Source organism: Schistocerca gregaria, chromosome 8 (genome assembly GCF_023897955.1).
Source record: "Schistocerca gregaria isolate iqSchGreg1 chromosome 8, iqSchGreg1.2, whole genome shotgun sequence".
NCBI lineage: Eukaryota > Metazoa > Arthropoda > Insecta > Orthoptera > Acrididae > Schistocerca > Schistocerca gregaria.
The window spans coordinates 332,518,557-332,543,742 of record NC_064927.1 but is presented as its reverse complement, the minus strand read 5'-3'; the positions used below and the strand labels follow the sequence as shown (position 1 = coordinate 332,543,742).

Below are 25,186 nucleotides of genomic sequence, written 5' to 3'. Positions count from 1 at the left end.
AACTGATTACGAACAGGCAGCATCAAGAGGACATTTTGACTGTTATGTATAAAGTATTTAACCACAATGGTCATCTATTGTAATTCAATATCAAAAGGTACGTAGCATTAAAAAATGTGTGTTAAAGATAAGTGTGCTTATTTTAGTAAATTAACTTCGATGATTTCCATCTTCTCTTTTACTCAATTGATAATTATTTTGTGTTAGTTCATCACCAGAATTTACGATAACTCTGATGGGCCGAACGCAGTCTAAGGCAGAAGGAGCATTATCTTTTTCCTATTATTTGTGAACCAATTTTTTTAAATTGTGTAGTGTTGCATTTTTTGTAAGGTCTATAGGCCTTCTGGTCCCTTAGTGTTATTCCGGGAATGACTACATCACGAATATAAAAATGCACAGAAATGATCATGTTTCTCTTATTCAGGAATTTAATGCTCAACGTATGTTATTATAACAGTGTAATCAACCCCTGAGTCTGTTGACAAGTGGCCCACCAAAATAATCATTATTTGGACATTTGAAAAAAAAATAACAATTATTTTCCTTTTTGCCCCCCAAGAGCAACGCTACAGTCTGTCTGTCAGTCTGCCTATATGTCAGACCTTGTGTTGATATCCTTTTTTTGTGGGGAAAGAGTAGACATGTCAAGTTGAAATTTGTGTCACGTACTGAGATCTGTAGTCTTTCGATGATGTAAGAATCTCAGTCTTCTACATCAGTGTGATCGAAAAATTCGCACCCGTAAACTCATTCAGTAAAACCATTAGCGTGTCTGACGTAGAACTAGAAATTTTGCAAGAAAGAAGATTATACAGTGCAAGTATGGTAAAAAATCTGAAAACAGTTACAATATAATAATATATAAATAATTCTTTTCGCAATTAGAAGATATATTGCATTTTTTTTTCAAAAGTGATTCCACTGTACGTTATTGTAATTGCTGGCACACAGTTACGCAACCTGGATGAGTACTGTGAGCGACTGACTGTTGATTTTCCAGGGTGCCATCCTCGGAGGGATGGTGGGGCTCGGCTACATGGCGTGGGTGGTTCTGGGGACGCAGGCGTACATGGCCAGCGGCCACCTCACCATCCCCGGCAAGCCCATGTCCATCGAGGGCTGCAGCGAGGAACTCCTGCGGGCCGTCAACGTCACGGTAGCCGCCGTGGAGACTACGGCAGCGCCGGAGCTCGTCAGGTAGGTACACCATACGACACGGATCACTCCAGGGGGGGTGGGGGGGGATGGGGAGGTCATTCATGAAACTGACCGGAAATGTCAATTTTAAGTTTATTTTTTATTCAGTAATAGAACTCCGATGTTTCAATAATGAAATTGCATACGGAGTGCCTGAAAAACAACTAAATGCGTGAGCACGCGACCTTTCAGCCATCAGCCACTCCCACATTTTGGAGCAATTCATCAATACTAGTTCGATGAACAACGAGTCGGTAAATTACTTTGAAACAAACATGCACGAGAAACCTGTAGAAAACTGTGATGTACACTCTTTGGATTTGTGGGTTATCTGTGATTCTATTCCTTCTCTTAGAAACAATAACAAACTAGTTGCTTTATTTACGCCGAAGTACTTCTTGTTTTTTAGCAACAATATCATCTGCTTAAGTTCTCAAAATTGCAACTTACGAAGCAATTTCCGTATTTAATGATGGGGACTTTGGGAGGGTAAATGCATTAGAGGGGATTGGCTTTGAAATAGGAAATTCCCTTGAGAAAAATAGATTTACGGCGCCTCTGTCCACCTCTAACGTCTGTTGAATTTCCGGCAAAGGAAAGAAAATAGACGGCAACAAACCAGAAGAGAAGCCTTTAAGGGCAAGAGGATCCTCAGTACAAATATAAGGTCTTCTGAAGATGTGAATTTGAAGAAATGTTAGGCAGAAGTTTAAATAACATTTCCTGAAAATTAACTTTTTTAAAGTTTCTATACCTTTTTCTCATACCCTACGAATGCTAGAATTGTAAAATTTTGTATACTTACTTTTATAAGCGCAATAAATGTTGTCTCAAGAGTTAATTTTGGAATTATGAATGTAAGCGGAGATATGGGGCGAAGTTCTTGGAAATCTGCATCAATTTTATATCTTGTGAGAAATTCTCACCACATGCAAAGAGATTAAAGTGGGAAAATTTCGTAGAAATCTCTTGAATAGTTTCTGAGAAAATTGTACTTATGTTCTTTTTGGAAAATAAAATTTTTGAATCCTATAAAAAAGTTTGGATATTTATGATCCAAGGGACTTAAAAGTAAAAGCAAATTTAAATGTAAATCTAAATTTCCTGTAAATGTAAGTTTCATGTGAAGCATGATACATAATATTAATGCCATATCTTCAAGAATGTAGATTTGGTGCATCTTTTAAATAGTGTATGCTTTTCATGAACGTCCCCCATAAGCAACAAAGGTATCCCGTATGAAAAACAGGAAACTTTATGTGTCGGAAATAGCTGTAGTGCTGGTGCTGTAACTCAAGACAAGACAATGCAAAATACTGTAGGTAGTAATATATATTTCAATGTTAATTCGTCACTAAATTGTGACGGAAAGTTAGTTACATCAAATAAGAAAGTAATATGGGACAGAGGGTGTCCCAGGAGGAATGATCAATATTCAGGTATATGACAGGAACGATCCTCGAAGCGAAGTGTTCTAGCAGACCTGCGCTCTAAAATGCATACATTCAGAGTTACGAGCATTTCATCATCATCGATACTGTGAAACAAATTTCTTCTGCTACAAGCTTTTTGGCTTTTACGCTTTGACAGGGGGTGCTGTGGACCAAAACAAGAAAAACATGCTCACTAAAAATGAGCTCAAAAATGCATAACTTAGGAGCTATGAGTACTTCTTTAGCTTCGTTCCTGTGAAACACATCTCATCGCCTGAACAACGGCTCCTAGCTCAAAGTACGTAGTTTAGAGCCGATAGTTATTGGAGGATTTGTTCTTGTTTTGATCGACACTAACTCTTCTCATAATGTGGAGAGCGAAGAGGTTGCATTAAAAGCGAGTTTTTCACAGTATCGAAGATGAATAAGTGCTCTTAGCTCTTAACGTATGCGTTTTAGAGAGAATGTTTACTAGACATTTTTGCTTCGAATGATCGTTCCTGTTGCATCCCCGAATATCGACCATTCCTCCTCGGACACCATGTGTACTGACGAAGGAGACTGGAAGAACCAGAATAAAGACGAGTATATGGCATTAGGAGCAAATGATATGTTAGTAACAGGTGAGTACAGTGTTAGAAAACTTTTTAACAGGCGTTTCATGATCGTAACTGAAAATATGGGGCTATCAGGCGAAGCAGATATTGCCAAGGAAGATTTGAGGCCAGCAATTATAACCAATGAGTGTCCACAATAAGTTATATATAGTGAAACAGGTACAGTGTTTATAATGAAATACAACAAAATTGAAGAATGTCTTTTGAATTTAGTAGTATGTTATTTGTGTGAGTAGTTATTTAAGAGTATTACTGGTTGAAATATGCTGGTATTAAGGCTTTGTAACAGAATGGACATAAAGGAATACTGTCTAACATCCACCCAATTTCACTTTTGCCAACGAACTCTAAAATTTTCAAGAGCGTAAAATACAAGGTGTATCTCAACCAGTTGACTTCAAACAATACACGCCCAGATGCGAATTTTCAATCGAATTCGAAATCTGTGGTGTCACAGGAAAGTTCGAAAAATTTCTCAAATCGGATATCTTTCCAATAGGAAAGAATAGCGTCTTAAGCCATCCAACTGGGAACTTATTACATGCAGGACCCTTACTTCCTCTCGTGTATATTAATGACCTTTCAGCAATAACTATCAGAAACCAAGTTTTTTTTTCCATGCAGATGATGCAAAAATGCAATGAACAGTAAATGAAGCATAATTTTAGGGAAGCTGTTTTGGTCGAATTTTCATGGACATTAATAAATGGGTCCTAGCCAGTTCTTTACCATCAAACTTCTAAAAAAACATGCTATATGGTAAGGTGGTAAAATTTCGACATAGGTAAAATTCCGATCAACATAAGGTTTCGCGCCATTTGTCAATCTCGTAGTGTTCGTAGCACTTGCATTTGTGTGGCGTTGTAGTGTAGTAGGTTTCTACAGCTCCTCCTGACTTTTCCAAAAATACACCACTTTGTGCTACGGAGACATATTTTTTTTCCTTTTAAGAGGTAAGGGAAGCTACTTAGTCTAACGCGCTCTTATAAATTTTACTAATTTTCACACGCTTGCAAATTCTATATTAGTGAGGTTAGAAACTCGATTTCTGTTTGATCGTGTTCTGAGGCACCAACAGAGAAAGCTTCAGTCACATGTGCTGCCATCTCTTGGCACAGTCCTCTACTATTTACTCGTGACTTCACTACGACAATAGTACATTTTCCATGAGAAAAATGGTACAATTTTGATACCCTAGTACAATTTCGATCAATGCAGTTTTTTAGTTTAGTACGTCAAAATTGTTTACCATAGACATATTATACACAATTATTGCAAATAAATTCCGTACATTTAAACATTTTCCTACGCGATATTTTAAAGCCACCTCTTATTTTCTAGTTGGCACGAAAACGAGCAGAAAAGAAAATCTACAATAAACGTAGTCAAGCTGCTTTAGATGAGCCAATAAAGAGTGTAATGAGTGGACATTTGAGGCTTCGAGCTGCTGCTGAATTATATGACATTCCTTTCAGCACTTTACAAGGTAAAGCACAAATAAAAACGAAAATGCAAGCTGGATTTACTCCAACTAGCCCTATAGAAAACAGAATCGGTCATCCAACGTTACTCAGTTCGGAAATGGAAGATGCTTCGGTCCAGAGAGCTTTATTTCTAGAACAGCGTGGATTACGGCAGTTAAGAAAAGCTGAGAAAAATAATTTGTAACATCCATGGAAATTAGAAAGCAAGGTTGCTGGGATCGATTGGGATAGAGTATTTGTTAAGAGACACACTCACCTTAGCCTCAGAAAAACCAAGTATCTTTCACGAGCCAGAACTGCAGGCTTAAATAAATCAGAAGTATGCAATTATTTTCAGAATTTAGAAGAAATCGTAAAGGAATATGATTTGTTTGATAAACTAGAGTGTATTTATAGAATGGATGAATCCTCTGAAGAAGAGACGCACAAAAATAGTAAGTCGTAAAGGAAAGCGAGAAGTTGTTTTGCTAACAAACGTGGAAAGATGACAAAATGTGGTGTTGCTGCATGCATGAATGCAAGTGGTACGTATTTACCAACAATGGTAATTTTTAAAGGAGTGAGGAAACGCCCTGAATTTCAAGATGGCTTACCTCTTAGTTACATTGCGGACATGAGTAGTCGGGATAGATGAATGAGGAATTGTTTATGGTCTGGCTTCGACACTTCAAGAAATACACTTCAAGAAATACACTTCTTATTATTGACAACCATGGCAGCCATACCAGCTTAGATGCTGTAGAATATTTTCGGGAAAATGGGATAGAACTTTTGGGATTGCCTCTGCACAGCAACCATGTACTGCAACAATTAGATAGAACTTTCTTCAAGTCCCTAAAGGCTCAGCATCACAGAAATGCAACTGACTGGATTCATCACGATCCAAATGAAAGCATTACAAAACAACGCTTCTGTACTATTTTCTGTGGTGCCTGGGGCAAATCTGCGTCCGTTGGGTGCGCAGTCAAAGGGTTCTAATGTACAGGAATAATGCCCTTTTGCCAAGACATTGTTCCCGAGGCGAAATTGACACCTTCAAAGTTATTCCAGGGTCCTGCTCCTTCAATCTCCACCAGTCAGGCTACGAACAGCATTATGAGAGAAGAACCCTTACCTTCAGAACATGTAACTGAATAATACGGCAAACCCTTAACGCCAGGGTCCAGTACTATTCCTCAGCACGATGCTGCCAAGGATATTTTGCCAAGTCTAGAGAAAAAATTATCGTCTCGGAAGAGGAAAACACAGACATCAGCTAGACTCAGTGCAGATAAAAACCTGAAAATACCTCCGCAGCAAGAGAATACTTTTTCAACAGAGCATCAGGAAAGCAATGAAAAAATGCAACAGGTACAATAAACAGAAATCTACGTATGTGAGTAATGATGAAAGAAGTGCACCAAGCTTCAAATCGCCAGCAAATAACGAGAATAATTGTGAATTTTATTTATTGGGTTATTATAGGGCAGAATCAGCAGCTAAGGGTGACTGGATTCGCTGCTAAAAATGCAATGTTTGGTACCACGAAGTATGCGTTGGTGCCCGAGAGAAGAAGTGCTTTTTATGTTGGAAGATAGCCGGTGGTCAAAATTGTACCAGGAAGTGACCACAACTGTACCTAATGTGATATATTTTCGATCGATTTTTCTCAATTCCGTAACCTTTTTTGTGTTTATGCCAACATTTGTAATTGTGTAATATTTGTGTTACATAAACATTAAACATCCAAGATCAAGAGTCATACTTAAAATTATTTATTTTCTCAGCATATTTGCAGTTACAATAACATTTGTCCGAAATGATCGCAGTTGTACCACCTTACCCTACGCACTTTGGAGATTGTATGCGGTTTTCACCAATATATGATCAAATATGACTGCAAAGAGATAGAAAAGGTTGTCAATCTGGGAGAACCATACCAGAGACGTGTCAAAGCACCAAAACAAATATATATTTCCAAAGCAGATGTTATAAAACACAGGTGATATAAAAAAAGAAGCTGGCCTAGTTCTGTTATTTTCATTTCATAACGTCACGCAGGTCAATTTCTTAGAAAATCTCACCAGCCAAACTAATTGTTCCGAGTCAAAGAGCGCGTAATACGGTTATTTGTGGCGTTAACTGAAGAACGTCATTCAGAGACGTGTTCGAGGAAGTGGTTATCTAACTACTACGTCCCAATACATTTATTCCTCCAGGAATGAATAGTGTATACAGGTCCCAAACCAACAGCTCTGCACATGACTCAAGACTCTGAAGAGGACACGGTTCACAACGAAATGTAGAACCACAGAAATAAGAGTCTTGAGTCATTCTTGACCAGTTAACACGATCTAAGCCTCGAGCCTTCCATCAACTACAGCCCATTTTCTGCAGGTCCTCCATGACTCCACCCATTCATCTCGTTCTCAGTCGATCTCGCAGTCCTCTTTCACACCCTGGACTTCCATCCAACGTCATCTTATCTAATTCTATATCGCTGATGCATTGTGCGCGTCGCACCAATCTCAATTTTTCCGATTTCACTACTCTAACAGATGGATCTTTGTATACATGTATGGCTTGTGACTACAGCTCCTCCACCTAACTCTTTCACAGATTGCGCCAATGTTTCTTCAAACTAAGTTTCCCTAAAAGATATGTAACATCCCTGTATCTTTTCGAGTTAATGACCATGTTCTGGGGCATATGTAAGCACTGTTCTCATAAGTGTTTTTATGAATGGTTAATTTAGTGATACGACATAACAGCCTCAGGGAAAGTAGTTTTAATGCGAAATAAGCTCTTTTATCTACTATTAATTTAGTTTAATTCGATAAGAGATGTCGTCTGAGTGCGTGACTTTTGATCCCAGTCGTTGAAACCCTTCAAATCTCTCGTAACTGCAAGTGCCCAAAGTTGCTGATGATGATCTGTTCTCCTTATGTGTTTTTCCAGCAGCCAAGTTCTTTTGTTTTCTTTTCCTTTTTTTTCTCTCTGCCGGTTGATATTTAGACTCATGTTCCTAGTGGCTTGCTCAAGTGCTATCAATTTCTCCTTCACTGTCCTCCTAGTTTTGTTAACTTTATCAGAGTCAATTGCGTAAGCGAGTATCTGCACTGATTCATAACAACTTATTCTCCTGCTTAGCAGATTTGCATAACTCAAAATATTCTTCAAAGCAGAATTAAACAGGAGCTACACTAACGAATCTTGCACCATTCTGTATATCTCGTGTATGAGACACCATAGCTCCCGTTCTTAAACCACTACATATTCGTTCTCATTATCACAAGCTTTAACGGTTTTCCAGGAGATTCTAGTTCACCAACGCACGGTACAGCCCTCCTTCGTCTGTGCTGCAAAACGCTGCTTCCTAGCCAATAAAGTACTGCTAAACCCTACTTCCAAAATCTTTTTTTTTTTTAAATTGCGCTACGATCAATATTTGATCTACAGTTCAGTTCCCTGGTATTAACCCACATGGGTATGGGCCATTCTCTCTCTGAATAACTGAAAAAGGACAGTAAAACAATATTTCAGAAAATACTTCAGATCCCGGGTTTAGCAGCACAATTCCTCGTCAGATATCACACTATCTCCTTTCTTGTATATAGGAAATATCATTTTTTTGCCTTCTATGCTGGGTCATATTCTACAATTCAGAAGTTATCATCTAGCAGAGAACATATTCTGGCTGTTTGCATGGTGTGAGAATAAACTTCACAAAGATTTAGGAACACATATATCAATAAATTGCCAGCAGCCATAAAATGTTTAACTACTGATAAAGTTCACCTCAACAATGGCCGAAAGGAATGAAGGGCGAGCTGGAATTTCAAAGCCACTCCACATTTACGTAAATGGCCGTAAAAGGAAAATATGGCAGCCCTATGTGGCAGAGCGGTTCTAGGTGCTTCAGTCTGGAACCGCGCGACCGCTTCGGTCGCAGACTCGAATCCTGCTTCAGGGATTGATGTGTGTGATGGCCTTCGGTTAGTTAGGTTTAAGTAGTTCTAAGTTCTAGTGGCTGATGACCCAGACTGTGGACGAACGGAAGAAAGTCATTTCGTTGGATGAGTCTTGTTCCACACTGTTTTCAAAGTCCCAAGTGCGAAACATTTCGGTGGTTCAGTGACGATTTTAATAGCTATATCGCGGTATTCCGAGCGCCCTGTGGTTACTCTACAAGGCTACGTACTGCCAAGGATTATGTGACAATTTTGGCTGATCAGGTCCACGCCCTGTTACAGTGTTTGTTCCCCAGTCGTAACGCTCTGTTCCAAGACAACAGGCCCCTTGTTCAAACAGATCGCATCGTGCAGAGTTACTTTTGCGAGCACTAAGATGAACTGTCGCATTTCCCCCGGCCACCCCAATCGTCATATCTCAATACTACTGAGGCTCTGGAGTCTACTTTATAAAGAATGGTGCTTAATAGCTATACATCATCCTTACCTGAACTTGCCACTACTATGCAGGCACATTTGCGCACTACTGGCCATTAAAACCGCTACACCAAGACGCAATGCAGATGATAAACGGGTATTCATTGGACAAGTATACACTCCTGGAAATGGAAAAAAGAACACATTGACACCGGTGTGTCAGACCCACCATACTTGCTCCGGACACTGCGAGAGGGCTGTACAAGCAATGATCACAGGCACGACACAGCGGACACACCAGGAACCGCGGTGTTGGCCGTCGAATGGCGCTAGCTGCGCAGCATGTGTACACCGCCGCCGTCAGTGTCAGCCAGTTTGCCGTGCCATACGGAGCTCCATCGCAGTCTTTAACACTGGTAGCATGCCGCGACAGCGTGGACGTGAACCGTATGTGCAGTTGACGGACTTTGAGCGAGGGCGTATAGTGGGCATGCGGGAGGCCGGGTGGACGTACCGCCGAATTGTTCAACTCGTGGGGCGTGAAGTCTCCACAGTACATCGATGTTGTCGCCAGTGGTCGGCGGAAGGTGCACGTGCCCGTCGACCTGGGACCGGACCGCAGCGACGCACGGATGCACGCCAAGACCGTAGGAACCTACGCAGTGCCGTAGGGGACCGCACCGCCACTTCCCAGCAAATTAGGGACACTGTTGCTCCTGGGGTATCGGCGAGGACCATTCGCAACCGTCTCCATGAAGCTGGGCTACGGTCCCGCACACCGTTAGGCCGTCTTCCGCTCACGCCCCAACATCGTGCAGCCCGCCTCCAGTGGTGTCGTGACAGGCGTGAATGGAGGGACGGATGGAGACGTGTCGTCTTCAGCGATGAGAGTCGCTTCTGCCTTGGTGTCAATGATGGTCGTATGCGTGTTTGGCGCCGTGCAGGTGAGCGCCACAATCAGGACTGCATACGACCGAGGCACACAGGGCCAACACCCGGCATCATGATGTGGGGAGCGATCTCCTACACTGGCCGTACACCTCTGGTGATCGTCGAGGGGACACTGAATAGTGCACGGTACATCCAAATCGCCATCGAACCCATCGTTCTACCATTCCTAGACCGGCAAGGGAACTTGCTGTTCCAACAGGACAGTGCACGTCCGCATGTATCCCGTGCCACCCAACGTGCTGGCCAGCAAGATCTCCGGATCTGTCCCCCATTGAGCATGTTTGGGACTGGATGAAGCGTTGTCTCACGCGGTCAGGACGTCCAGCACGAACGCTGGTCCAACTGAGGCGCCAGGTGGAAATGGCAAGGCAAGCCGTTCCACAGGACTACATCCAGGATCTCTACGATCGTCTCCATGGGAGAATAGCAGCCTGCATTGCTGCGAAAGGTAGATATACACTGTACTAGTGCCGTCATTGTGCATGCTCTGTTGCCTGTGTCTATGTGCCTGTGGTTCTGTCAGTGCGATCATGTGATGTATCTGACCCCAGGAATGTCTCAATAAAGTTTAACCTTCCTGGGACAATGAATTCACGGTGTTCTTATTTCAATTTCCAGGAGTGTATTATACTAGAACTGACATGTGATTACATTTTCACCCAATTTGGGTGCATAGATCCTGAGAAATCATTACACAAAACAACCACCTTTGGCCGTAATAACGGTCTCGATACGCTTTTGCATGTCCATGCACCTTCAACACGATACCACAGTTCATCAAGAGTAGTGACTGGCGTATTGTGGTGAGCCAGTTGCTCGGCTACCGTTGAGCAGACGTTTTCAGTTGGTGAGAGATCTGCAGAATGTGCTGGCCAGGCCAGCAGTCGGACATTCTCTGTATCCAGAAAAGCCTGTACAGGACCTGAAACATGCGGTCGTGCATTATCCAGCTGAAGTGTAGGGTTTCGAATGAAGGTTAGAGCCACGGGTAGTAACACATCTGAAATGTAACGTCCACTGTTCAAAGTGCCGTCAATGCGAACAAGAGGTGACCGAGACGTATAACATATGGCACCCCATACCATCACGCCGGGTGATGCGCCAGTATGGCGATGACGAATACACGCTTCCAATGCGCGTTCACCGTGATGTCGCCAAACACGGATGCGACCATCATTATGCTGTAAACAGAACAAGGATTCATCTGAAAAAATGACGTTCTGCCATTCGTGCACCCAGGTTTGTCGTTGAGTGCACCATCGCAGGCGCCCCTGTCTGTGATGCAGCGTCAAGGGTACCCGCAGCCATGGTCTCCGAGCTGATAGTCCATGCTGCTGCAAACGACGTCGAACTGCAGATGGTTGTTGTCTTGCAACCGTTCCCATCTTTTGACTCAGGCATAGAGACTTGGCTGCATGATCCGTTACAGCCGTGCGGATAAGATGTCTGTCATCTCGACTGCTAGTGATAGGAAGCCATTTGGATCCAGCACGGCGTTCCGTATTACCTTTCTGAACCCACCAATTCCATATTCTGCGAACAGTCTTTAGATCTCGACCAACGCGAGAAGCAGTGTCCGATACGATAATACGCAATCGTAATAGACTATAATCCGACATTTACCAAAGTCAGAAATGTGATGGTACACATTTCTCTTCCTTACACGAGGCCTCACAACAACTTTTCACCAGGCACCGCCGGTCAGCTGCTGTTTGTGTATGAGACATCGCTTGGAAACTTTCCTCATGTCAGCACATTGTAGGTGTCGCCACCGGTGGCACCCTTGTGTGAATGCTCTGAAAAGCTGATCATATCACAGCATCTTCTTCCTGTCTGTTAAATTTTGCGTCTGTAGCACGTCATTTTCGTGGTGTAGCAAATTTTAATGGCCAGTAGTGAATAAGATTTCCTTTAAAACAATGCGAGACCTGTATTCATGTATTGGTACGCGACCGGAAGCTTGTTTTAATACCAACGACATTCCGGCACCATAATACGTGCGGTAATGTGTTGGATGTGTAATGTTTCCACATTTCTGTCCACCCTGTGTAACGGTCCAGAACGTATGAAGTTTCAAACGGATCTATGTCGCTTTAGCATCATGTAGTTGCGACTTACATACTCGTGAACAAGGGAAATAGAGTCGCAAAATATGAACAATAGTAACTCAGATCGCCCCATTTCCAGAGTATTATTTTTAATCTGTAATTACTTCTCAGAACTACAAAGGAGGCATATCACTGTATTTCTCTCACCGTTCCTCAGATGCGGCTTCTAATGAAAGTGCTTGTGCTTGCCTATGGAGTATCTTCTACGTTGTGTCACTAGATTCGTGATTTCCAGCAAGAAGGGTACCAGTTCGTAGTAATGGATGGGAAGTCATCTCTTAAAATCGAAGGGATGTCCAGGGTTCCTCATGGAACTGTCACAGACACTCGCTGTTCGTAGTGTATATAAAAAACTTTATAGACAATATGAAGAACCCTCTCGTATAATGGTACTGTAGTTTACATTCTAGTAAGATAACCAGAATATCAAAACTGATTGCAAAATGATTCAGACATGTGCATGGTGCGAAAGGTGTAAACTGAAGCCAAACTACAAAAAGTGTGAGGTCTTCCTCATGAATACTAAACATATTACGGTAAATTTCGGTTACACAATAAATCATACAAATCTAAAGGTTATCTGTGCAACTAAATAACTAGGGTTTACAGCTACGAGCAGTTTAAAGTGGAACCATCCCACAGTGAATGTTGTGGGGTAGGTGACCAAGATACTGCACATTATTGGCAGAACGCTTAGCTGATGCAACAAATCAATTGAAGAGACTGTCTACAGTGTGCTTTCCCTTCTTCTTCTAGATATCTGCTACGTGGTATGCGCTCCTTTCCGGATATCATTGATCACAAAGTTTCAAAGAAGGGCAACTTGTTTTGTGTTATCGTTAAAAAAGAGAGTGTGATGGATATAAAAGATTTGGGATGGCAATCAGTAAAACGAAGGCGGTTTTCGTTGCCTTAAGATCTGTTCACGGGAAGTGAACCACCAACGTGCTCCACGGGACGAGAAAATATTTGGGGTGGTAAGACCATCGTGATGAAATAAGGAAAATCAAAGCTCGCATGGAAGGATTTAGACTCTCACCTTTCATGCATGGTACTCGAGAGAGGAACAGTCGGGAAATAGTATGAAAGTGGTTCTATGAATGCACTGCCATACATTCATGTGTGAATTGCTGACGAAGCATGTAGCTGTAGATGTAATTATGGATGTAGATACTGCTATACAATCGCAAAAAGTACGATATTTATTCTCAAAGTTCAGTCACTAACACAGCTGTGAAAAGACATTGCTGTCGAGCTTAAAAGTTGATTTACGAGGTACTGAAAGACAGAGGAAACTGTTTGTGTATAAATGATATAACTATTTTCTGTAAAATTATTACGATCGATGAATACTGAACACCATTAACATGTCATAAATGTTAATTGTTTTTCCTTTATAACAACGGAAAATATTTCACTCTCCTGTTAGAGGACGACAACGTCAAAATATGTAACATTATTTTCAAATGTACAAAGCCAAAAGGATATGTCAACCAGTTTTAGAATCTCCTCTGTTAGAAATATTTACAAATAATTTGCGTATGCGCTGGGCGTAGAGGATTTATACAGGTTCCTAAAACTGATTTATGGCTGAGTGTTCAGCGTACTTCTTAACTAAGATCTTGCGATCAGAGTTCAACAGAAATCAAACTGCTCTGGAAAACATCAGAGCTCTTTGATTAACCCACATCTACATAGAAGTAAAACGAGTATTGCAAAGAACTTTTGGTCTTGTAATCACTCTAATGTTGCACGTCCTTAGGAGCTTTCGTTTGAAGCGTTTGGGCAACAAAATAGACATCCACAGAGGACTGGTTCTTTGACTAGGAGTCAAGACCGGAATCATGAGACTAGCAGGCAATGCTCTTACCAATTGAGCTATACAGACACTACTCACGATCACCTCCAGCTCCAGTACCTATCTCACGTTCCAGACGTCGAAGACGGAAAGGATTCTGCTTATGTGCCAGTCAACCACACGGCTTAATATGGCAGGAAATTTTAAAACAGTGCACAGTCCTCTTCAGAGTACTTTCACCATTCTTGAAGCGTTGAAACCATGCTCTGCATTTTCTTTCACCAGTAGGTGCCTCAACATAGGTCTTACCTAGCAATTTATGAGCCTGAGGTGTAGATTTCTTCACATTAAAGGAGGAATGAAAATTTCCCACAAACTACAATAACTTGGTTCGTAAGATGACGTATCCACACGAGAACAGCTTGTGACGCTATTACAAAGAGACTAATACTTTGATGACACTATGTTCACGAATGCCTAAGATTATTGTGTGACATATCCTACTACATGCGCCACCACTGCCGTCTATTGCAGAATAACGAAATCGAAGTTGTAGACCTAATAGTCACTGCGTTTTCTCTTGATAAATGCGTTAAACAGTGACTTTAAAGTTTTAGACCTAATAGTCACTGCGTTTTCTCTTGATAAATGCGTTAAACAGTGACTTTAAAGTTGTAGACGTAATAGTCACTGTTTTTTCTCTTGAGAAGTGCGGCCAACGGTGGCTTTAATAATAACCAGTTTTTTTTCACTGATACTGTACGTAAAATGTACCCGGTTACTGATAACAAAATTGATTCTCTTATCTGTTGGAATACTTTTATTGCAAGTCTCTACTGAAACACAAATCTTCCTGTGGAACCTCTGTCGTCAAGTCTTGCAATCAAGTAATCTCTCGTATTAATTTCTGTGACAATAAAATTTAGGCCTTTGCTGGAATTTGTTATCAGGTTTGTTTCTTCGTGTATCGTATAGAACGTGTCATGCTTTCTAAGTTTTATTTTGGTTATGTTGGAATTCCTGTGACGTCAATAACATTCTCGGTACAACATGATTATTGTCGAAATACAAGTAGAATTCATTGACCGATGAAGAAGCTCTTTGCAGAAACTTGTACAGGAAAGTTCAACTTTGTTGAGACATTGTTTTCCATTTCGTTCATTATATATCCTGTTTTATTATTTTTTAACGTCATGAGGAATTTGTACGTTTTGCATGTACTAGTAGCATGCGCACAGGGCCCGTCTATCCTTTTAGTTTCTTCTGCAAGCTTAGTATAAAATTTTTGCGAACTTCTCTTGTGGATCATGGTGAGGGGTTCTTGTTTTCACCTTCCACTCTTCACTTGTGCAGTAGGAGTCTTTTTCAGGGCGTCGGAAATGTAAATTTAAATTTTCCTTGTAAAATTTAGCATGTGACATTTAGCTGGGGTGGTAGTTCTTAAGCAACTTGAATATCTCTAGCACACTAAGTCTGGTATATTAAGGTTTTATGTCCTTGCCAGCTTAATGACGTCCTTTTAGTGGAAGACTTTCAGTGTTTCATCGGGTAGGCTGCTTCTCATGTTTCTGATGGACGGCTCCAGTGACATGCTAGATGAGCTTCGGTCACTGATTGAAATTCTTATACCAAATATCATGGTTTCTGCAGCATATTTCCTAGTATAACAAAGCATTTGACTGAGTGCCTGCAAGCGTTATGAGATGCGACTACCCTTCAGCAACACGTCAGTGTGTTTACCTTCATTTTGGATATTTGCTGGCTGAGGCTCTTTTAGCCGGTGGTGATTCAATTGGCATTTCAATATTTGTTCGAGTCGCAAATGCTCCTTTTCAGTAGGAAGCTAAGGACCGTCGACAACCTTTCACGTGTATGTTATTTTTGTTTCGAGCACAAAGACTGGTTTGATACAGCTCTCCATGCTACTCTATCCTGTGCAAGTCTCTCCATCTCCAAATAATTACTGCAACCAACATCCTTCTGAATCTGCTTACTGTATTCATCTCTTTGTCTCCTTCTACGACCCCCCTCCCTTCCCCACCACAAACACACAATTCTCTCCATTACTGAGTTGGTGAGTCCCTGGTGTTAAATATATGTCCTATCAACCGATCCCTTCTTCTGGTGAGATTAAGCCACTGATTTCTTTTCTGCCCATTTCGTTTCAGGACCCCCTCGTTAGTTACATGCCCTACCCATCCAATCTTCAGCATTCCTCTTGTAAGGTTTGGAGGTCAGAACAACAACTGTGTAACCTGTAAATGATTTTGCTTTAATGTTGCAAATCTTATCACAGAAATACACGCAATTACATAGTTTACAATGTGAAAATGTTAAGACAGTTGTCAGACGAACGCATCTCATCCTCAGGAAGTGAAAGAATCCGAAACACAACAATGGTAAATTTTAACTAGAAGTTTCGTTACAGAATTATTCTATGATGTTGGCCAGTACTACGATAAATCATCCGATTCCGGTTCAAAGTTTGGTACTATTTAGGATGACAATCAAGTCTATAGAAGATGGTTACTTTTGTGACAAGTTGAGCAAAAGATTTCCCATGGTCGCTCGAGTTTACAGTGGATGCAAGCTGGTGAACCAACAAGTTTATACCTCTGCTCATAGTATTTACCCTAGCTGCGATGAACCGTCATATGCATGGCTGCTCTCGTCATCTGAAATTCCTATATGAACTAATTAAGACTTTTCTGATTTTTCAGCAGCAACTCACCCTATGTGTATTCATCCTTAGCCTTGGAATATGTGGATATGCACGTGCATGGCTGGAGAAGCATGCATATTAAAATGCCCTCTAAGTCCTTGCAGGGACCATTACCTAATTGGCTGGTTACTTTCTCCCCAGTTCGATCTCAACGATGCTTCTGCTAATATCTAGCTGAATGTCACCTCCAGTGAACGCAGTGTTCACACAAATTTCTCCTCTGCCTCGCACAGAGCGTTATGCGCCCCGTTCTGCACTTGTCGCAGGTTTAGAGAAGAGCCCCGAAAATTTCGCTCTTGTCTTTCTCGTGGCCGAACTGTTTCCCCACCTCACATCTTTTGTTCTCCATGTCACGGTTTTTTTCGACCAATAGCAGCGTTCCACTTATTTTTTGGACACTCTCTCTGCTAATCACAAGGGCCCTACTATTGAACTGCGTCGAAATGTCGGTGCTTTACTCCTTCCTAGTTCGTTTCCGCCAATCGGATGTTTTGTGCCCTCTCCAGAGGCCTAAAAGTTACATGTGTACCATTCGCTGTTCACGTGATCATCTGTGACACTGATTTTGTTCGTATCCATTTGGAATTAAAAAACGCAGTTTTCTAAAGCTTCTTTTTGTCCTACTTCTTGTGACCCATTACTTGCTCTCCAGTATGCATGCATCACCTGTCCGGTTGCTGACTCCTGCCGCAAGACGCCCGCTAAGAGCTTTACGTGGTGCCTCCTATGGTGCGGCCTCTGTGTCTGCCTGCACTTTCTTCCACACAAAACTCGTCCTCTCGCGGCTTGTTTCACCTTCTGGTCATTGACATGCATTCCAGGTGTACTGGTATGAAATGAGCGTTAAGATAAAAATGTGTCGATAGGGAACATTTGTTGTGAACGAGCCTTAATTTTTTTTGGTTTGGTTGGTATGACATCTGTCAAAGATGTTTAGTATACATCAAGTCATAGAACAAACAACATCATATGGTTTCATCATGTTAACAATGTCGAATTTTGTACCAGAAAGTGATGATTTGCGAAAAGCATAAATTTTTTGTTTTCATTTGAAAAAAGTGTTACAGAGTCTCATCGAATACGTGTCGAGGCATATGGTGATCATGCTCTATCAGAAGCAACATTCAAAAGATGGTTTCATCGGTTCAGAAATAATGATTTTGATATAGGAAATGAAGAACGTGGAAGACCACCAAAAAAGTTCGATGACGCCAAATTGCAAGCAATATTGGATGAAGATGATACATTGAGTCAGACGCAAATGCCACAATGCTACATGTTGAACAACAAACAAATTTCGAACGTTTGAAAGCTATGGGAAAGATCCAAAAGAGTGGAAAATGGGTGCCACATGAATTGAATGAAAGACGGATGGAAAACCGAAAAGCCATTTGTCAAATTTTAGTTCAAAGACATGAAAGAGAATCAATTTTGCATCGAATTGTTACTGGCTATGAAAAATGGATTTATTTTAAGTATCCTAAATGGGAAGAATCATGGTTTAATCCGAGACAACCATCAACATCGACTGCAAAACAAGATAAATTCGGCAAGAAGACAATGATCTGTGTTTAGTGGGATCGAAAGGTGTGGCGTATCATGAGCTTGTAAAACCCGGTGAAACTGTGAACACTAATCGCTATAAACAACAAATGATCAATTTGAACTATGCATTGATCGAACAAAAAGACACGAGAATGGGCCAGAATACAAGGCAAAGTTTGTTTGCTTTTTTTTCTTTTTTCTCGACAATGCACCTGTACACAAAGCAAAACTGGTTCACGATACAGTCAAAGCACTTGGCTGGGAGCTGTTACCCCACCCGCCGTATTCACCAGACTTGGCCCCTTCCGACTACTATTTGTCTACATCAATGGGACACGCATTGGCTGAGGAACACTTCGTTTCCTACGAAGAAGTCGAAAATTGGGTGTCTGAGTGGTTTGTTTCAAAAGACGAACATTTCTATTGGCGTTGTGTCCACAAATTGCCAGAAAGGTGGTCAAAATACACTCCTGGAAATGGAAAAAAGAACACATTGACACCGGTGTGTCAGACCCACCATACTTGCTCCGGACACTGCGAGAGGGCTGTACAAGCAATGATCACACGCACGGCACAGCGGACAAACCAGAAACCACGGTGTTGGCCGTCGAATGGCGCTAGCTGCGCAGCATTTGTGCACCGCCGCCGTCAGTGTCAGCCAGTTTGCCGTGGCATACGCAGCTCCATCGCAGTCTTTAACACTGGTAGCATGCCGCGACAGCGTGGACGTGAACCGTATGTGCAGTTGACGGACTTTGAGCGAGGGCGTATAGTGGGCATGCGGGAGGCCGGGTGGACGTACCGCCGAATTGCTCAACACGTGGGGCGTGAGGTCTCCACAGTACATCGATGTTGTCGCCAGTGGTCGGCGGAAGGTGCACGTGCCCATCGACCTAGGACCGGACCACAGCGACGCACGGATGCACGCCAAGACCGTAGGATCCTACGCAGTGCCTTAGGGGACCGCACCGTCACTTCCCAGCAAATTAGGGACTGTTGTTCCTGGGGTATCGGCGAGGAACATTCGCAACCGTCTCCATGAAGCTGGGCTACGGTCCCGCACACCGTTAGGCCGTCTTCCGCTCACGCCCCAACATCGTGCAGCCCGCCTCCAGTGGTGTCGCGACGTGTCGTCTTCAGCGATGAGAGTCGCTTCTGCCTTGGTGCCAATGATGGTCGTATGCGTGTTTGGCGCCGTGCAGGTGAGCGCCACAATCAGGACTGCATACGACCGAGGCACACAGGGCCAGCACCCGGCATCATGGTGTGGGGAGCGATCTCCTACACTGGCTGTACACCTCTGGTGATCGTCGAGGGGACACTGAATAGTGCACGGTACATCCAAACCGTCATCGAACCCATCGTTCTACCATTCCTAGACAGGCAAGGGAACTTGCTGTTCCAACAGGACAATGCACGTCCGCATGTATCCCGTGCCACCCAACGTGCTCTAGAAGGTGTAAGTCAACTACCCTGGCCAGCAAGATCTCCAGATCTGTCCCCCATTGAGCATGTTTGGGACTGGATGAAGCGTCGTCTCACGCGGTCTGCACGTCCAGCACGAACGCTGGTCCAACTGAGGCGCCAGGTGGAAATGGCATGGCAAGCCGTTCCACAGGACTACATCCAGCATCTCTACGATCGTCTCCATGGGAGAATAGCAGCCTGCATTGCTGCGAAATGTGGATATACACTGTACTAGTGCCGACATTGTGCATGCTCTGTTGCCTGTGTCTATGTGCCTGTGGTTCTGTCAGTGTGATCATGTGATGTATCTGACCCCAGGAATGTGTCAATGAAGTTTCCCCTTCCTGGGACAATGAATTCACGGTGCTCTTATTTCAATTTCCAGGAGTGTATATAGAAAGCAATGGTCAGTACTTTGAAAAAAATGTTTTTACTTTTCATTTCAAAATTAGTGTTTCATTTTCAAAAAAAAAAAACGCTCATTTTATACCGGTATACCTGGTATATAGGAGCGGAGTGTTAATAGCGTCGAATGAGTGTCATTCCTTTTGCATTACATACTTATTGGCAAATCTCCTCATTAGCGCCGAAGTAAGTTAGGTGTCATATTCACCTTCCTGATACGATGTATAAAACTCTTATGGAACAATGCGAAATGACCTTCATTTATTCTACCACCTTACACTCTGTGCCATCACATTTCAAAAGTTTTTATTCTCTTTTTGTTTAAACTTTTTATCATCTGTGTTTCATTTCGATACATGACTGCACTCCACCAAAATATTTTCAGAAAATACTTTCTACCAATTAAATTTACATTAGATGTTACGAAATTTCTCTTCTTCAGAAACACTTTTCATGCCATTGCTAGTCTACATCATATATCCTCTCTACCTTGGCCATCATCAGTTATTTTGCTTCCAAAATAGCAAACCTCATCTACTACTTTAAGTGCATCGTTTCCTAAGCTAATTCCCTCATCATTATGTAATTTAATCCGATTACATTCCATTATCGTTGTTTTACTTTTGTTGATGTTCATCTTGTATCCTCTTTTCGAGACAATGTCCATTCCATTCAACTGCTCTTCCAAGTCCTATACTGTCTCTGGTGGAATTACAGTGTCATTGGAGACTCTCAAATTTCTTCTTCAAGGACTTCAATTCCTCCCCCACTCTTCTTTGGTTTCGTTTACAGCTTGTTCAATATGCAGATTGAATAATATTGGGGATAAGCTGTAAACCTGTCTCTCACTTCTCAACCATTGTAAATGGCCTTTCGCTCCCTGTATTTTTCCCCTGCTACCTTCCAAATGTCAAAATGCATATTAGCCGGCCGCGGTGGCCTTGCGGTTCTGGCGCTGCAGTCCGGAACTGCTGGGCTGCTACGGTCGCAGGTTCGAATCCTGCCTCGGGCATGGGTGTGTTTGATGTCCTTAGGTTAGTTAGGTTTAAGTAGGTCTAAGTTCTAGGGGACTTATGACCTAAGATGTTGAGTCCCATAGTGCTCAGAGCCATTTGAACCATCAAAATGCATATTCCACTCAACACTGTCAAAATATATCTCAAAGCCCACAAATTTATAAACGTAGTTTTTTTTTTCTTATCCTATATTCTAAGGGATTTCATAGGTAAGTATTGCCTTGTGTGTTCGAACGTTCTTCCCTGAAGTCGACTTCTACTAATTTCTCCATTCTTCTGTAAGCAATTCATGATAGTATTCTGCAAACCATGATTTTGTAGACTATCAGTTCGTTAATATTGACACTTGTCAGTTTCTTGAAGTCTGAGAGTATTATGCATGTCTAATATATATTGCACACCAGGTGGAATATATCTGTCACTCGCATAATACTAAAATGTTTGTTCCAAATTGACCGACTCTCTCAGGATCGATTACTCCATTCTGTGACTCTTGTTCTCGTTGCAGCGAGGTGCCGTACATCTTCCGTGTGTCGTACCTCTGGTATATGCTGATGGGCCTGGTGGTGACGCTGGCATCGGCGCTGGTGATCAGCTTCGTGACGGGGCGGCGAGACCCTGCGACGCTGGACCCCCGCCTGGTCACGCCCATGATGCGCTGGCTGCTGCCCAAAGACAGCAAGAAGGCTGCAGCGCTGGCGGAGCGCGTCAGGGCCACGGTGCCCACGTACGAAGGCTACAAGGTACCACTTGTCTGGCACTGCTTAACCGCTGGGGCAGCGAGGGCGCTATCTTTCCTGATGTAGATATCGCACCAGGCGACTACTCAAGCACTCTGCTTCAAAACATTATTCGCATTGGAAAAAATGTCGCAAGTATTAGCATGTTTATCATTGTTTCCCATACAAAAGCGCCATGATGTTATGAACTATACATTTAGCACTATTTTTCGAAATAGTCGCCACCGACACTGAGATATTTGTCACGGCATGTAATCAGTTTGAAGAAACAACGCTGTAACAGCTGCGTACCCTGTGACGCAAGGAATAGTTCGACAGTCGGTTCCACCATAGCCTTGGTTTGCAAGTAACAGCCTGAGAGTGTGGAACTAAATGCAGAGAACAGTGAAAGTAGATGGGGAAAGATCGGTATTGATGACTGTACGATCCAATCTCCACAACCCCAAACGATGACTCTGATCCAGTGTAAGCATTACTATGTGTGGTTTTTCTTTGTAGTCTAAGAGCACAACACCTTCATTCGGTATCTCTGGTCTCTTCCGTCGAATGGTGGACCTGAGTATGGTTAGGGCGTCGCAGTAGCATTTCACATTGATGGTCCCTTGCTGGATGGAATCTGGGAGGATCACATACTTTGCATGCCAGAACACTAGGGCCATAAGCTTTCCTGTGGAGGGCGGCACTTTGAGTTTATTCGTCACTGGTAGACTGGGGTGCTTCGACGTCATTCAGGCGGCCTTGGATGGGTGTTTGATACCACACATTTAACGAGACATGAACTCTTCACAACACATGTGTGTTTATGGATGATGGACAAATTAGTCCCGTATGCCTGTAACCTCCTCCTCACTTATTGACCTTAATGAAAGTGAAAAATTACCTAACGGAAATTTGGGAAAAGCTATCGTCACCGAAGTTAATCTATCGATAAAGAGGGAGGAAAGGGTTACATCTAAATGAAAGGAAAAATGCAAATGAAAGTGGTGGAAATTAATTTTGAAAAGGGGTAAGGTTAATAAAGAAAGTAAATGTGCGGCCGCTACGTTAACAATTAACTAGCGGTAATTAGATATTTGAGATTTGGGGGAAATTACCGTCGCCAGTACTATGGACAATTACTATAGTAACTGAAAAAAAGGTTATTACATATATAATTAGCACTAGAAGCGTGGCAACTGAAGGTTGACACGCATAGTGTGAAAACTGAATGTAGCAAAAGAATTAATAAAAACGGAAAATTGAAAGTTAATTTAGTGATTGAATTTAAAAGATAACTTTGTTTCTGAAGCACTTCGAAATTCAATAAAATAAGGCTAGTCTTGGGCTACCTCAACAATCATTTTAAAAGCTACTTGAATCTACGCAGTTTAGAAATAAGGGATGTAACTTTGAAATTAAATCAAATGATTCTGAACAATTAACAATAGTACAATTTTGTACGTACCAAGCTGAGCTGCAGTCACAGGTAAGCTAAAATATGATAACAAAACTCGCACTCTTCATTTGTGCTTGTGTAATCTAAATATTGTAGCCAGCTATGAATGCCTTAACTGAACTTTGAAATTAAAGCAGTGAAATGGAATGATATTACTTTAATGCTGGCGTCCGAATTTCAACGTCACTCGGTTTCATTTCGAAAAAGGAAGGGACCCTGCTTGGTAATGCAATTGGGACAATGAGCAACAAAGGTTCATGCTAAGTTGCTGTAATTTTGTGATGCAACAATTTTAAAATCTGAGCTCTGACATACAGTTCTAAAACTTTACGTGCTTCCAGTCTTCCTTGTTGGTTGATTGAAGGTTTGAAGCCGTCAGTCGAGGAGGTGGCGACAGTCACTCATTATCGGCCGTTGCTGTTGCAGAAGCTGGATGTTGGCGCGCCTTCTTCTCGACACGGTCACCAGGCGAAACGGGCTTTTGATGTGCGCCAGATAATGCTTCCCGTCCGCGACACCGCGTCAGAGACTATCATAGCAAGTCGAGCGCAATTACATGCTGCCAAACCCGGAAAGCGCGGCAACTCGCGGGAGCGTCACTCACCACACCTACTCCACCACCTACCCCAGCCAGACTCCCTCTCTGCCCGCGCTCCACGCGGCAGAGTTAACACTACCAAAGATTGGTTCTCCACACGACCTATCGATGTATTCGTTGGATAACATAGTTTTCCCTAGGCAAGACCCAGCGTAAAAATACAAATAATATTTACAAATCAAACCAATTATACATCGACATAGTAAAACAGTTACAATATATAAAGACACAGAAATGTCATATCTTCAGGTAACAAAATAAGGAAAAAAATTTATAGTACAATAGTACAATAGATGGAAATAGGAGGATATGCATTTCCGGCGTTACATGCCCATTCATACCGGATAATGGCACTTTGGCGTGACATTGACAGATCACGTCATCTGCCATCATGATGTGCCAAGAATGTACACAAACACAAATGATGGTGTCGTAGCAATAAGGCTCCAAGTGCAAGTGCAATTGGGGTGAATGGCTCCGTCTGGCCACCCTACATCACGGCAGCAGAGGGCGCTTGTGACACAAAACAGCTGGAGACACGGCTCAGTTGGCTCGTACCTTTGGGCCCACCAGACCACACACAACTGCTGCCAGCATCAGACGCAAACGGTAACACCCATGACGTGATATCGAGATGTGAAATCATACTGTGCAGTCTGGATCTGGTGGTTTAACAAGATAGTCAATGTGCGATGTGGCTTTCATCAGACCAGGAATCTATGCAGGTAGCTCTGTAGTCAAGCCTATTTCCATCCTGATGGATGGGAGGAGGAGCGGCATACTCATCACGAAGATGTAGAAGAAAGAAACACATTTGGTTACCAGGAAAGTTGAAATTATCATCCCAGTTGTAGTTCATGGTAAATTAAATGAGTGAGCCCAGTTTATGGTACAACATAAAACTTCTAGGCTCATGGAGCTACTGATGCACTTGATGCCTTGTATCATTTGAACAGAGGCAAAATCGCGACTAGTCAGATCACGTGACACTAATCCAGTTTATGTGTTGCTTGGACCATTGAAGGCGTTCAGCTTCATAAACCACTGTGAAAGATGCCCTTCTGCGAGGCAAACGAGTCCAAAAGTCCAGTGTACTCAGTTCCGTTCGGAATGCTTGCTCATAAACTGCTTGAGGGGGAGCTGAATTCATTGACTGCAGCAAGCTCTGTCGTGTGTTCAAGCGAGTGTCGTTGATTAGGTGCATATCCTCTCTATTATGATCTGTTCACGGGCACTGTTGTTACACTGTTACATGGCTGCGGATGGTGGACCATTCATCGTAGAGACATTGTATAATGTG

At 42.4% G+C, this 25,186-nt stretch overlaps 1 protein-coding gene across 2 annotated transcripts in view; it reads left to right on the top strand.

The window, feature by feature from the left end:
• The window catches only part of LOC126284566 (sodium-coupled monocarboxylate transporter 1-like), a 420,449-nt gene that overhangs the window by 379,563 nt on the left and 15,700 nt on the right, over positions 1-25,186 (top strand). Inside the window, exons 13-14 of one of the 2 annotated variants that reach the window (XM_049983577.1) lie at positions 1,004-1,200; positions 21,622-21,856. The exons of the other annotated variant lie outside the window; for it this stretch is intronic. Coding sequence (XP_049839534.1) covers positions 1,004-1,200; positions 21,622-21,856 — 432 coding nt within the window. The remainder of the gene's footprint in view (positions 1-1,003; positions 1,201-21,621; positions 21,857-25,186) is intronic. 2 annotated transcript variants of the gene reach the window in all.